General features: G+C 35.3%; 1 protein-coding gene across 2 annotated transcripts in view; it reads right to left on the bottom strand.

Annotated features, from left to right (window-relative positions):
• The window catches only part of LOC149789280 (sodium- and chloride-dependent GABA transporter 1-like), a 95,769-nt gene that overhangs the window by 54,726 nt on the left and 24,963 nt on the right, over positions 1-16,080 (bottom strand). For both annotated transcript variants that reach the window (XM_089975469.1, XM_089975468.1), the window contains exons 7-11: positions 13,765-13,889; positions 13,233-13,345; positions 5,268-5,399; positions 4,718-4,820; positions 2,626-2,726 (exon numbers count right to left, since the gene is read on the bottom strand). In XM_089975469.1, the coding sequence (XP_089831595.1) occupies positions 2,626-2,726; positions 4,718-4,820; positions 5,268-5,399; positions 13,233-13,345; positions 13,765-13,889 (574 nt within the window). The remainder of the gene's footprint in view (positions 1-2,625; positions 2,727-4,717; positions 4,821-5,267; positions 5,400-13,232; positions 13,346-13,764; positions 13,890-16,080) is intronic.

The raw sequence follows: 16,080 nt of genomic DNA, 5'->3' as shown, positions 1-16,080 counted from the left end.
ATACCTGGAACAGCAGCGGTGATGGTTGCACTGAAAGTACAGAACCCAGATTATACTGAAACTTGTACTCAATTAACCCCAATGGATATAAAGGATATATAATCAGACCTAGAGGGAAACAACCAATTCTACCGGATGGAGAGATATACACACTGAAAGAGAAAGCTATAGTAAGGAAACCAACACCCATATTAAGAAAGTGAAGAAACAAACTGGAGAACTGTATCTGTCAGACATTCCTCTAGAAATCCCATTGGAAGCTGTAGCAGAACTATTCGGAAAAAAATTCAATATCAAAGCGATTTCTTCTAGACTGGCGACTATCACACAAACAACAATCTATAATGGGATGCAAATACTAGAAATTGAGAAAAACAAAATGAAAGACATAAAGAGAGCATTTTTTATAATGGGTTTCTTAGCTATATCTTGGTATAAAGGATGTATCTACGACAGAAAATTCAATAGATGTGGAAATATAGGACATACACCTTTCAAATGTCTAAAAAATCAGGCAATACAAGCAGAGACTGGAGACCCCCAAGTCATAAAGCTACGACAGCATCAACGGCAGCAGCAGCAACAATAACAACAACAACAAAGTCAAAACACCAGCAACCTGATGTTAAACAAAGCACTAACCAACAAGAAAAAGAAGTGAGACAACAACAAACAAGACCAAATCAACCTTAACAGCACCAAGAAATGCAGGAGCATGAAATAAAATTAACAAATTCGAAAAGTTAGATAACAGTACAATTAATTATGACGGGAAAACAAAACGCTGATCCACAACAACAAGATGTGAGACACCAACAACAGGGAAAGAAGCAAGAAATGCAAGAACAAGAAGAAGAATGCCCAAAACCACAACCAAGAGTACACAAACAGCAAGAAAAAGAGAAGCAAGGAACAAAAATGCAAGAACAAAAACAAGAGAAGGCAACATTAAAAAATATTTAAAAAAACTCCGACAACTGCACAATCACCAATGACGGATACAGATAAAGATAGAGATAGAAGTAGAAGAAAGGAAAAAAGATGGAAACTAAGAGAGGAAGAAGAATACCGAATGGCAGACGAATATTTATTTATGCAAGATGATGAATGCCTAGGAGAGAAAATTGGTTACGTTTTTCTTTAATTAAAAAAAAATCTTTAAAAAATTTAAAAATTTAAATAAACAATTTACCACAAAAAAATTAATAACAAAAAATAAATAAATTGGAAACACCAAATTTTTACATATTTTTTCAAATAAAATACAAAGCTATAATATGCACAAAACTATAGCACACAAATTATAATATTAGGACAGGAGGGTTTCTCCAAATGGTCAGGTAAGATCAAACGGAGACTTTCCATCCACAAAAAGGAATATACTTTGTGTAGGATGTTATTGTTTGCAACTTTTGTACCCCGTAACAGACAGCTTGAAAGCATTTAGCGATGGGGCCCTTGAAAGTGCGGGGCCCGTATCATATGCTACTTTTTCTACTAGGATAATCCGGTATATATATATATATATATATATATATATATATATATATATATATATATATATATATATATACGTAAGTAGCTTTAAAGCTAAATATCTTATCTCAAAATCTGAAGAAAAAAACATTATCATTATTATTATTATTATTATCATCATCATTATTCAGATGGTGTGTACAAGTCCAGTGTGTCATATACACGGTCACCACAATACCAATGCATGTTCGCGATTTGTATTATAAGATAGATGTTAGTCTCCATTGAGAGAAAGCCCAATTTACTTTCTTTGTCTTGCTCTGAAATTGTTAAAAAAAATATTTTATAGACACTCTTTTATATACTTTTCCCTGCCTGTTGTATTTTGTTTAAGTCTAAAGGATATTATTTTACCTAGTCGGTTCAACTGAAGACGAAAAGGTACCAACAGGCTGTAAACAAAGTTGCTCTTTGTACCCAATCCCACATCTAATACGTTTTTTTTTTAGAGAAAGTGAAACAACAAAAAAAGAAAAAACCAGAAGAATTTGATAGAAATTTAAAATTTAATATAATGCTCTTAACCGTGAATGCCTAGGGAAGCTGAATACTAACATAAATGTAACGTACAAATATTGCACTGCTGCATCCAAATGTCCTATCTAGCGCCCATCAAACAGTTTCATTTTCTAAAATAGTTTTAGTGTCGCACATAATAACTAAGTAGCTAAAACATTTAATTAAGTTTGTCGAAATGATAAACGTTTTCAAAATTGTCCTTTGCTTTAGAAATCTAGGATGGAAAGAAGCGGGAACTTACTCATGCGCGATTACAAACAGACAAGCTTTTAGAGAAATAAACCCGGCATATATCGTTGAAGCAAAATATTGGAATTTAATAAACATTCTTATTAACCTTTAGAGTTATGACAAAAAAAAAAAAAAAAAAAAAAAAATGACAAAAATGCTTGTTCGCCGGGGAAGCAGTTTCTTTGTCACCATATCTCTGTCAAAACAGACGAACTTAGTCCGGCTGCCTAAACGACAGTGTCAGACGTTCACAAAGAGCAAACTGCAAAGTCTCATCGTATTCGGTTTAAGAATTATTCGTAGTAGATAAATAAGGACTGGTATAGAAATTATACTCACAACACATATTCCTGGTGTCGTCACGCACCAAGTTATCTTCCAGAAAAAGCTGGGGTAGAATCCGAACATACTGTGCATGTTTTCGTAGAACCTATTCACACCTGTCATATATATGATAAGCTTCTTTTAATAATAATAATAATAATAATAATAATAAATGATAATATAGGCAATGCCGTTAAGGTTGAAGTGGTGTAGTCATAATATCAAAGCGCAGACAGGCAATCGATATTAACAGACTTTCAGTTACTATAGTTCAAATATGGTACCATGGGCATTTGCCGGAAGAGGGTAGGGACAAATCCATTGAGCATAATATAAATATATCCCTTTGATTTTGCCCCCCCCCCCTCCGAAAACTGTATCTGCCTAACATTGCGAACACATAGTGAATAAGTAATTTCCTAACTGCATTATTCTAATATTTTTTACTCAGGCCCGGTCCTAGGGCAAGGCGAACGAGGCAACCGCAATTAGCCCAGCGCTTTCAGGAAATCAATTCCGCAATGCAATCTTTCGGCTTGGAGCCCCACTCTCATTGCTTGCTGTCTTGGGCCCCGCATGCTGCCTTGGGCCCCGCACAACCTAGGGCCGGGCCTGTTTTTACTGCTTCAGGCATTAATTATCTGCATCATTTCAGCATTGTCGGCACTTTATACTGTGATTTGAAGCAGCTGAAACACTGGAAAGTCAGAATGTTAAAACTTTCATAATTTAATCGACTGGAAAAACTTTGAATTTGAACTTTGGCATTTGCGCCAAGGTGTGTTCTTCTGCATGAAACTTCTTGTCAAAGTGTCTGAAAATGATCTTTCTTCCACCTGTTTTTTATTTAAATCCGTGAATGATGCAAACATTTTCCTAAGTTTGTTTCTGCAACGGACCTCTCCGATGCAGCAAGTAAGTAATTAGAACTAGTGCAACACGCATACCTCTGGTGAATTAATTTGCTACTCTAAAAATAACAGGAGTATAATTACAACAGATTAATCCAACATATTACTATTTCCTCCATTCTGGCATTTAAACAATCAGAAACCACTTTTTGGCTTTGCTTTGTTCATTTGAAAAGGTGATTTAATCGATTTTTGTAATTATAAGTTCTTTAATTTTGATAATAGATAAAATTCTTGTAGCGTCACATTTCAATCTGAACATCTAAAATTCGTCACACATGCACGTTAATATTGATCCATGATATACTTCACAATATGCATGTTAATACTGATCCATGATATACTTTACAACATGCATGTTAATATTGATCCATGATATACTTCACAATATGCATGTTAATACTGATCCATAATATACTCCACAACATGCATGTTAATATTGATCCATGATATACTTTACAACATGCATGTTAATATTGATCCATAATATACTTCACAACATGCATGTTAATATTGATCCATTATATACTTCACAACAAAGAAGTTAATATCGACACCTAATATACCTCACAACACCCACGTTTATACTGATCCCCGATGTACTTCACAACATGTACGTCTATACTGATCCCTGATGTACTTCACAACACACACGTTTGTACTGATCCCTGATGCACTTAACAACACACACGTTAATACTGATGCCTAATATACCTCACAACACACACATTTATACTGATCCCTGATGTACTTCACAACACGCACGTCTATACTGATGCCTAATATACCTCACAACACACACGTTAATACTGATGCCTAATATACCTCATAACACACGTTTATACTGATCCCTGATGTACTTCACAACACGCACGTCTATACTGACCCCTGATGTACTTCACAACACACACGTTTGTACTGATCCCTGATGTACTTCACAACACACACGTTAATATTGATTCCTGAGATAGTCCCTCATTACTTTTGAGAACTTAAATTGTACCATTGTGACACTGAGAATGTGAAGGCTGGGATGTACGATGAAAGCCATGTAAACCAAATGTTTCAACCAATGGAAGACAAGGCTTTAGCCTGCATGTCAAAGTCACAGGCCGAATTTATTATAACTTAAAAGCAAAATGAAACATTAGCTTTTTGTTTGATGGGCTGAGGGAGGTAGTGAAGGTTTGTCTTACCATATCCCCATGAAACGGCAATGCATTCAAAGAAGATGAGAATAAGAAGACCGGGTCCACTTGCGGAGTAGAAATCACATATTTGAAATACATACATTCCACCCTGAAAAAAGATAGCGAATATAAACTAATCTACGGTGCAGTTTTGTAGCACTGAATCCATAGATTTTGCAATGCAGAACCATTTTACATTCTTTATAAAGTTAACATAAAAGTGAGACAATACTTATACATTTAATGCAAAAAAGTCTGTTTTACAGGAATTACTATACTAAAGTGTAAAGGAATAAGAATATGCAGGTCCATTCTTTAAATGTCTTCAAAGTCAGGTACGTCTCCTTTTTAAGGTACGAGGTTTCATATCTTTTGGTCTGTGTGAGCGAATCTTCCATTAGTTTTCGAGGAAAAAATGAGAGAGAAAAAAAGAACAATACATCGCATACCAGGAATATTTCATAAGTTTTGGAAAGAGCGGGGTTGCAAGAACCAACATATTTGCAACAAAAAGTTATCAAGTAACAATAAAAGAAAATCAAAACGAAGGACTCACCTCAGTGACGCATGATAGTCCAATTAAATAGGAGATGAAGCAGACGATACCAATGAAAATTTCCCGCCGTTTCCTTAGCAATCCTGGAAACTCGTCAATCAAAGCGGTAAAGAATCCTTCCATCGTCACAAACTGCAGATAAGAGAACAAATTTTTCTTCTGTCTATATAACCACCTAAATTCATTCATTCCTATGCTTGAAGAAAAATATCATATTTCTACTTTTATATATGTTACTTTAAGAAACTAGACAAGCTTTCATACCATAAATGCATTATATTAACATTAAATAGACTTCATACACTGCATATGTTTGATAGTTTTGACTCTTGAACCTAAAATATAATTTGGATCATTTATTTGGATCATAAACCGGATTAGTGTTCAACAATTTTCTAACATTGTATTTATTCAACGTTTTTATCCATTTATTTGTATAATAAATATAAAATATAAAGATAGGTCAGTAAGTGGTCCTATGGATCTAATACAGTCTATATTCTCTATGAACTGGGTGACCTTTGCTGTATTAGTCCATATAGTCCATGTGCTGGCATTACTTAAACGGTTTGATTCGCACGGATTTTGCTCACACTCTCACGTGGATTAGCATTTAAAGAAAAAATCCTGAAAAAAATTAACAACCCAACAAAAAGCCAGACTGATATGTATCAGAGAACAATGGGTGGTTAATTTTGTCTACTGCGTGTAAACACCAGCAACACTCTTCTGCTTATTTAAAGTAAATTTATCGATACAATGCTCTCTCTCTCTCTCTCTCATGAATTTGAATGCCATATATACGTTTTGACAACTGAAGAAGGAACACTAAAATCATTGGAGCGTTAAATCACCTCACAGCAAAAGTATTTACGGTTAAATTACAATATAGCATAAGGAGTTTGAACAGTTTGGTGCACTGTTCACGGTAGTGGAAAAGAAGTGTTGTATAGTTGTTTCAAGTCCACGCCTACAATGAGGTAATTTGATTATATTCTTTCTAAGTAACTGTTAATTAGTGAACTGTAGTTTTTCCTCAAGTCGTTCATGAGAAAATTTAAATTTCCTTCTACCCGAATAAAAACATCTTTGGACACATGCGTAACGATTATTAACGCCGATCTGAAGCTGTAAATGGAGTCGCTTTGTTCGAGTAATGACTTAAGTTGCTAACGGAGTCGCTTTGTTCGAGTAATGACTTAAGTTGCTAAGGGAGTCGCTTTGATGAGTAATGACTTAAGTTGCTAACGGAGTCGCTTTGATGAGTAATGACTTAAGTTGCTAACGGAGTCGCTTTGATGAGTAATGACTTAAGTTGTTAATGAAGTCGCTTTGTCGAGTAATGACTTAAGTTGCTAATGAAGTCGCTTTGTTCGAGTAATGACTTAAGTTGTGAATGTAATCGCTTTGATGAGTAATGACTTAAGTTTCTAACGGGGTCGCTTTGATAAGTAATGACTTAAGTTGTTAATGAAGTCGCTTTGTCGAGTAATGACTTAAGTTGTTAATGAAGTTGCTTTGATGAGTAATGACATAAGTTGTTAATGAAGTCGCTTTGTTCGAGTAATGACTTAAGTTGTGAATGTAATCGCTTTGATGAGTAATGACTTAAGTTGTTAATGTAATCGCTTTTATGAGTAATGACTTAAGTTGTCAATGTAATCGCTTTGATGAGTAATGACTTAAGTTATTAATGAAGTCGCTTTGTTCGAATAATGACCTAAGTTGTAAATGAAGTCGCTTTGTTCGAATAATGACTTAAGTTGTTAATGGAATTGCTTTGATGAGTAATGACACAAGTTGTTAATGAAGTCGCTTTGATGAGTAATAACTTAAGTTGTTAATGAAGTCGCTTTGTCGAGTAATGACATAAGTTGTTAATGAAGTCGCTTTGTTCGAGTAATGACTTAAGTTGTTAATGTAATCGATTTCATGAGTAATGACTTAAGTTGTTAATGGCGTCGCTTTGATGAGTAATTACATAAGTTGCTAATGGCGTCGCTTTGTTCGAATAATGACTTAAGTTGTTAATGGAATCGCTTTGATGAGTAATGACTTAAGCTGTTAACGGAGTTGCTTTGATGAGTAATGACTTAAGTTGTTAATGTAATCGCTTTGATGAGTAATGACATAAGTTGTTAATGAAGTCGCTTTGTTCGAATAATGACTTAAGTTGTTAACGGAATCGCTTTGATGAGTAATGACATAAGTTGTTAATGAAGTCGCTTTGATGAGTAATGACTTAAGTTGTTAATGAAGTCGCTTTGTTCGAGTAATGACTTAAGTTGTTAATGTAATCGCTTTGATGAGTAATGACTTAAGTTGTTAATGGCGTCGCTTTGCTGAGTAATTACATAAGTTCTTAATGGCGTCGCTTTGTTCGAATAATGACTTAAGTTGTTAATGGAATCGCTTTGATGAGTAATGACTTAAGTTGTTAACGGAGTCGCTTTGATGAGTAATGACTTAAGTTGCTAACGGAGTCGCTTTGATGAGTAATGACTTAAGTTGCTAACGGAGTCGCTTTGATGAGTAATGACTTAAGTTGTTAATGAAGTCGCTTTGTCAAGTAATGACTGAAGTTGTTAATGAAGTCGCTTTGTTCGAGTAATGACATAAGTTGTTAATGAAGTCGCTTTGATGAGTAATGACTTAAGTTGTTAATGAAGTTGTTTGTTCAAGTAATGACTTAAATTGTGAATGTAATCGCTTTGATGAGTAATGACTTAAGTTGTTAATGTAATCACTTTAATGAGTAATGACTTAAGTTGTTAATGTAATCGCTTTGATGAGTAATGGCATAAGTTGTTAATGGCGTCGCTTTGTTCGAATAATGACATAAGTTGTTAATGAAGTCGCTTTGATGAGTAATGACTTAAGTTGTTAATGAAGTCGCTTTGATGAGTAATGACTTAAGTTGTTAATGAAGTCGCTTTGATGGGTAATGACTTAAGTTGTTAATGAAGTCGCTTTGTCGAGCAATGACTTAAGATGTTAATGAAGTCGCTTTGTTCGAGTAATGACTTAAGTTGTTAATGTAATCGATTTCATGAGTAATGACTTAAGTTGTTAATGGCGTCGCTTTGATGAGTAATTACATAAGTTGTTAATGGCGTCGCTTTGTTCGAATAATGACTTAAGTTGTTAATGGAATCGCTTTGATGAGTAATGACATAAGTTGTTAATGAAGTCGCTTTGATGAGTAATGACTTAAGTTGTTAACGGAGTCGCTTTGATGATTAATGACTTAAGTTGCTAACTGAGTCGCTTTGATGAGTAATGACTTAAGTTGTTAATGAAGTCGCCTTGTCGAGTAATGACATAATTTGTTAATAGAGTCACTTTGTCGAGGAATGACTTAAGTTGTTAATGTAATCGCTTTGATGAGTAATGACTTAAGTTGTTAATGTAATCGCTTTGATGAGCAATGACTTAAGTTGTTAATTGAGTCACTTTGTCGAGTAATGACTTAAGTTGTTAATGTAATCGCTTTGATGAGTAATGACTTAAGTTGTTAATGAAGTCGCTTTGTCGAGTAATGACTTAAGTTGTTAATGAAGTCGCTTTGTTCGAGTAATGACTTAAGTTGTTAATGTAATCGATTTCATGAGTAATGACTTAAATTGTTAATGGCGTCGCTTTGATGAGTAATTGCATAAGTTGTTAATGGCGTCGCTTTGTTCGAATAATGACTGAAGTTGTTAATGGAATCGCTTTGATGAGTAATGACATAAGTTGTTAATGAAGTCGCTTTGATGAGTAATGACTTAAGTTGTTAACGGAGTCGCTTTGATGATTAATGACTTATGTTGCTAACGGAGTCGCTTTGATGAGTAATGACTTAAGTTGTTAATGAAGTCGCCTTGTCGAGTAATGACATAATTTGTTAATAGAGTCACTTTGTCGAGGAATGACTTAAGTTGTTAATGTAATCGCTTTGATGAGTAATGACTTAAGTTGTTAACTGAGTCACTTTGTCGAATAATGACTTAAGTTGTTAATGGAATCGCTTTGAAATCACAGAGGTTGTTTTGGTTCGTAGTGAAGAAAATTTTGTCCAACTGAGAGGGTATGTTTGCTTTTCAATAGACTCCTACGTGTGCATATTGACCTTTTGATTGCTGTTTTGATCCACGAAGTTATCCCATGGTTTAACAGTAGTAATTGTGTTCAAAACACGTGGCTCCGATACAAAGACTATGTGGTCGGTAATTTAGGGAGATATTTGCCATAATTGTCGCATTTTAAACAATCCAAGTCGATCCTGGCTGCTTTGTTTTTCAGAAAGATCCATATATGCTATGAAAACTACGTGCATATTAGTTTTCTGCTGTACAATGACTATAAATAGGGCAATGGTATTTAATATCTTGATGTAAAAGAGAATCTCCAACCCTTTTGAGAATTAATTACTTTAAGTATTCATTACAGGTAACAGATCTAGAAACGTTGGCGCGTTTCCAGTGAAATGAGTCTACTGATTAATACAATGCTTTAACTTTAGAGTGGATTTAGGATACCGAAGTTAAAGTCACCTGTTACATATATGTCCTTGATACCCATGTCAGACTCAGGTTGTATGGATCTTCTATCACTGAATTATACGAGTGATTTGTATTTGCAAGTTTCTTTGTTTTAGCTGCTGAGTGTTGAATCATCTTTGATATTCATCACCGATAAAAAATATTTTCAAATTCGCCCTTGCGTCGAGACCATATTGTATGTATCGGTCACACTTCTCACATAAGCCAAACAGACATCAAAAGAAGGCATGTGGTGAAAAACCCAGCTCGATATACTATTCTGTTTATGAGGAATAGTGCTAAGATTTTTCTAAGACGAATGTCATGGTGGGCATACTGGTTGTTGGATTGGCAATATTTTCATTTAAGACCAGCTAGAAATCTTTAAAATTGTTTTGGTGAAAACCACATGTTGATATGTCAATACATCCAGGAGAAGAAGCGACAACACTATTTTTAAGATGGTCGCCATGGTGGCTATAGTGAATTTAGATCGGAATAGTTTTCATTTAGGATCAATTCGATATAGTAAGAAATCTTCAAGTGAAAGCCTCATCTCTATAAGACGTTTCTTTTGGAGAAGCAGTGATAACAAGATTATTAAGATGGTCACAATGGCGGCCATATTGGAGGTCCTTTGGCACAGTTTTCATTTAGATCAAACTACCTATCATAAAAAGCATTTTGATGAAAAGCCCATGTCGATACGAATTTCTGCTTACAAGCAGACATACTAATACTTTAGGAGAAATGGCGATAACGAACAGACAACGGACAGAAACCATCGCATAAGCTCCTCTTATCTGTGACCAGTAAAGCTAGAGCTGCTGTGACAAGTCAAGTAGACTGCAAAAGAAACTGACGAGATGTATCTTATAAGGAACTAATATATGAGACTGTATAACTTGGTCCCGGAGTGGTATGAATGTCACCGGTTAATAGGAGTAAGTACAGTTACCTTTTAGCCAAGACTACGCGATCAAGTAAATACGATGCATGCTGCAGTGTGTCTAGAGAAATCCATCTAGTTGTTCCTGTGTGAAATGAGTTAGGACTTGCGCACTTCAAACATTATCTAGATGTAGTGTTATCATAGCATCATTCATGACGTTTGGATCATGAACATAATGAAATAATGAAAACACGAAGCGGATACGAAAAGTTGAAATTAGGACGATATAACCTAATGACGGCCACAGGGAACCTGCCACACTAGTTCTGTACTTGTCATAAGTCGAAGTAGAAACAAAGGAGCGGCCACGATGAAGTTGCGTCCTGCCCACAATACATAACATACATATACTTGGATGAGTGGTACCAGCGCCTTTACACACCAGCAAAGCCTTACAATTGCATTCCGTAAGGAAGAGGAACCCAAGAAGGAAGAAAGCACATCACCCCATCCCCAAACAAATAAAAAAAAGATGCACATCAAATGTAATGATAAATGAGAAACCATATCTACAGAAAGGTATTTCATACTTAAGTTGTGATCATAGTGCAAGGGCCTTAACTGTTCAGAAATTTTCATAATAGCGGTGTGATGTAAACTGTTTATCTTTGATGATCGCATATTGATTTCCCCGTGGCATCTTGTAAGAAGGTAATGCAAAGATACACAAGATGTTTTTGTGGTAAAAAGAAGTCTCATATCAGCAACTATGTTGTTGTTGTTGTTGTTGTAGGGTTTAACGCCATTTTTCAGCACACGATAGGCTATACATGGCGGCCAGTATTAATGGTGGAGGAAGAACCCGGGAAAACCCCGGAAAGAACCACCGACCCACGAGAAGCTACTGGCCAGCTTTCTCACATACCCACATTAGCCGAATCCGAGACTCGAACCCACGCAGACAGAGGTGAGATGGCAATGATCCGTAACGGAGAGCGCTTTAGACCACTCGGCCACTCGGGGCCCTTAGCATCTATGAACAAGTGAGTAGTCATAAGAAACAAATATACAATGCATATTTTAGTTGCCATGCACAATAATACCACACATGTTAGCATACATTTCTAGCGAATATTTGCTATTAAATACATCTCTTTACTAAATTTCAAGCAAATACCTGCTATTAAATACACGTCTGTACTAAAAATCAAATATCTGGAGAGTAGAAATGTGAATTTAGTAAACATTTACATTTACTACGAGTGAAGATGCATTCATCAAACATATTTTCAAATTCTAGGAAATTAAAAACGTCTTAATTTGTGCAAGCATGCACCATCAATTCATGTATAAATTATAAAGGAAATAACAATATTCAATATTCTGGAGATATGAGACCAAGTATTCAGGGAATAATGGAATTCAGGAAGAGATCGACATTTTTGCAATCATAATTATAAAAACAAAACTATCTCAACAAAGTACCCAGACTGATATCAATTGCTAGTGCACACACTGTTACCAGAGAGATAGTAAAGACATCCATCATTAGAAGCCTACAATTTTTAAGTTTAAGCATCTCTACTCAAGTACTGTATTTATACAAGGGCATTTATTTGCGGATGTAATTCTTCATAATTGAGAATTTAATTTATCCCTGATGTCAAGAAAGTGCTTATTGAATATGACGGAGTGATGTTTGCAACTTTATCATACCTCCATGAATAATAGTCGTGCATGGAATGTTGGACCTGTGGTTCTGTGACACGTTTGAATAGGGCTTTAATTTCATAATCGAGGGCCAATCTTCGATTTGCAGAGGTGAATAGCTTGTTTTATTTTCCTATTTGTACGTGTAACTTTGCTCATACAGTCCCTGTTCAACGCTGTTTTTCCTAATTTACTGTCGTCTCCCATTTAATAAATAACCACATCTGAGACAACAGTGGTATAGGCAAAAATGTTACGACACAAACTATCAGACTAAGTTAACGCGTATGGAAATAAGTAATTAAGCTAATGGCTTCTGTAAGTCACTTCTTTCCATTGACTCTTGCTTATGAAACAGATAGACCAATATCGTCACGTGCTGGGCGGCCAAATTGTGGATATTTTACTAGGCTCTGACGTCACGCATAATCAGATTGGTGCGAGAGTCTCAGACTTTAGAGAATCCGTTTGACGTTGATAGAGATAACGTTTTCCATCCGGACTAATAGCGATCATACTTTTGACGATGACGTGTAAAAGTTCGAATACGAAAGATTTATTTCATAATTAATGTTATAAATCTTTCACATCATTTATTTGTGTTAATTTTAGAATGTTGAAAAGAAAGCCTTGAAGTTTGAAAGCTGCAGACATTTTGTACCAATATCATCGTTGGTAGAAGCATCGTCACTGTTTCTCAAAGTGACGTAATACATCCGTATCCAATCGTTTATGAGAAACACGTTTGAGTTTTAAAAGTATTCAATTTTGGGCCCCCAAAATTTATATTCTCTATCTCGGTGTATGTGTGAGGGTGGGTGAGTGTGATTGAGCGCAGACCTGGCTATCAAGTCCAAGCATCAGCATCATCAGGAAGAAGAGAAAAGACCACAACGGAGAGATAGGGAGTTGTATAACAGCGCTCGGGTAGGCCAGAAATGACAGACCGGGACCTGTAACGAAACCAAATGACACAGTCAGTCTGTGGGAATTAAGAGAGAGAGAGAGAGATCATAAGATTTTAATTACCCCAGATTCAGCAAAATGCCATTACTGCAACCGAAAGAGCACAAAATGTGGCCATGGGTTAGTGATTTACGAATGCACCTGCCTTTGTATTCTTCCTAAGCATGTCATACAACATAAACATGCGATCCCTGAACTACTTAATTAGAACAAAAAAGAATAAAACAAACAACAATTAGTTGTTTACTTCTTACTGCCGCCCAATTGATTCGTGTCAATCAAATTATATAATATATTGTTGAAGAAAGAATTTTATATTGCAACTGGTTCCTTTAACGAATGAATAAACGTGTGCAGTACGTACCTTATACGTGTGCAGTACATACCTGATACGTGTCGTGCGTACCTGATGCAGCCACTTGGCTGACCGGAATTTGCTGCTGATTGGCCATGAATCCGATGACGGAGAATATGACAAATCCAGCAAACATGCTAGTGGAACTGTTGAGTATCGATACAAAGACTGCGTCCCTAAAATAAGAAAACTGTCCAATCAAAAGGCCAGATTAAAATGTAGGATCAAGACGTTTCCTTTGATTGTTTTAATTCTGTCATATATTTGGAAAGAATTTATTCATATTCAAAAGATCTTGTACCATACTTCAATCAACACATTTCTCAGGAAACCTAAGTGTTACCTTCGTTTTGCAATATGTATCATGTCATTGGGGTAAAATAATAAACTACTCTCAAACAAAATTTGTCGGAAAATTAGAAAGACAGAAAATATACAAGACGTCTGTCACAGCTTAGTTAAGCTGGCATTACTTTATAAAACATATAAGATATGATTACTTTCAGTGGCGTCACTCGGGTTGGTGTCACCCAGTGCGGTAGCTCATGGTGTCACCCCCATGGTCCTCCTTCCGTAACAGACCATACAGAATCCTTCGTAATGTCATTTTGGTGTCACCCCTCTGATGGTGTCACCCGGTGCAGTCCGCATCCCCCTAGCGACGCCACTGATTACTTTATCGTGCATTTGCTGAAATCGCATTTGAACGAAGATCGCTTTCACCCTGGCACCTATTGCAAAGGGACGTAACTCTTACATGTTCCTAGGAAATGTGCACATTGATCAATTGTTATCAACATAACTCGATTTCAATAGGCTTTAACAAGTTTCTTTTTTCTGAAGTAAATTTTATTGAATAGTATTTTCTTAATCTAATGGTATACATATGCAGTCTATGTGAATCATGGTAGTGTATACACTACGTAATTCAATATCGCGATCATCCACGTTACACTGCGTTTCTGTGCGTAATTTGCTTTCTTAATTGACAGATTGGTTAAGTGAGTTTCGTCTGTATTTTGTATGCGTTCTTGTGTGATTTGTTTTGGTATTGATATATTGGATACGTGAGTTTTGTTTGCGTTTGTGTGTTGTTGTATTATTGTGTTTTTTTGTGTGCTGATGGATTGGATAATTGAGTTTCATTGTTGTGAATTATTCCAGTTCTTTTTTTCTCTCTTCGTTTCTTTAGTTTTCGTATGTGCTTTTCAAAGCTCTTTAATTATAATAACCGTAGTAATGTTCATCGCTTGTATTTATCTGTACTGTCATATTTGCCAACTAAAATTAAAAATTATCTTAATGCTTTAACAAACAAATATTTTAAATTGACAACTCCGATATTTCTGCCTCAAAGATTTCTTCTATCATTTTATCCGGTTGATTGTTCTCTGTTCTACCAAATGGTCCCTTTTTAAAAGCTTACCATGATAGCAAAATAAATCACAAACCAGACAACTCCCTCTCAATATGCACAAACGTTTAACAGCACTTTAGAATCCATACGTACAAGGCCAAATCTCGGTAATTTTCTTGGAGAAACCTTCGAAGATATCTAGCTGCCATTTTCAATCGGTAAACAACAATTTTAAAAAAAAATCTCTAAATAAGATACATTAGAAGGTAGACTTGTAGCATAAGAATGCATTTCATTATATGACTAAGTCTGTGGTCTGTTAACGTCCAAACTTGCACAATAGATGAGGTTCTTCAATAAGAAGTTTTTTGATATAGATTTGTCAGCAAAAGATCCAGTTGGATTGTTTTTGTTAAACACTTATGCCCCACTGCAGACTAAAGAAGTCTAACAAATATTTTTTTTAAATATTCGAAAAATAATATAATAGCATACAAATTGTTCGAGGTCAGCTGCATAAATAAATTACGAGATTTCATATGTCTGTCCTAATGGACTATTGTTTAATCATTGCTGATAAGGTTTTTGTCAAAATAAAAATGTCCAGAATGTCCAAAAACTGCTGTCTACATAATTGAAAGAATTGCAGCATAAAAAAATCTAACCAGGTCATACATATATAAATACCAATTTGTCGATCAATTTTCATTTGTATACCTCAATCGGATTTTGCTGCATTGTGCCTGCAAGGTTTTGTCAACAAGTCAATGTCAAATTTTTATAAATATGTTAAAAGTTGAAAGATTTAGGTAAGTGTCAGTTGTACTTGATAAATTTGTCCATCATATTTATTTCGTTCATCTCCAGTGGTTTTGCTTAATTGTGGGATTTTGTATTACAAAAAGTATTAACAACATATAAATGCACAATGGTCAAACACGTGAAAAAGACATGAAACTTTGCTGTATTTGTCTAAAAATGTAATCAGACCATGTATCATGTTAATTTGC

The sequence above is a fragment of the Sinohyriopsis cumingii genome, chromosome 11 (assembly GCF_028554795.1).
Source record: "Sinohyriopsis cumingii isolate HCF-2022 chromosome 11, ASM2855479v2, whole genome shotgun sequence".
Classification (NCBI taxonomy): Eukaryota; Metazoa; Mollusca; class Bivalvia; order Unionida; family Unionidae; genus Sinohyriopsis; species Sinohyriopsis cumingii.
Note: the sequence above shows the minus strand (reverse complement) of the source record. Positions and strands in the feature narration are given on the sequence as shown.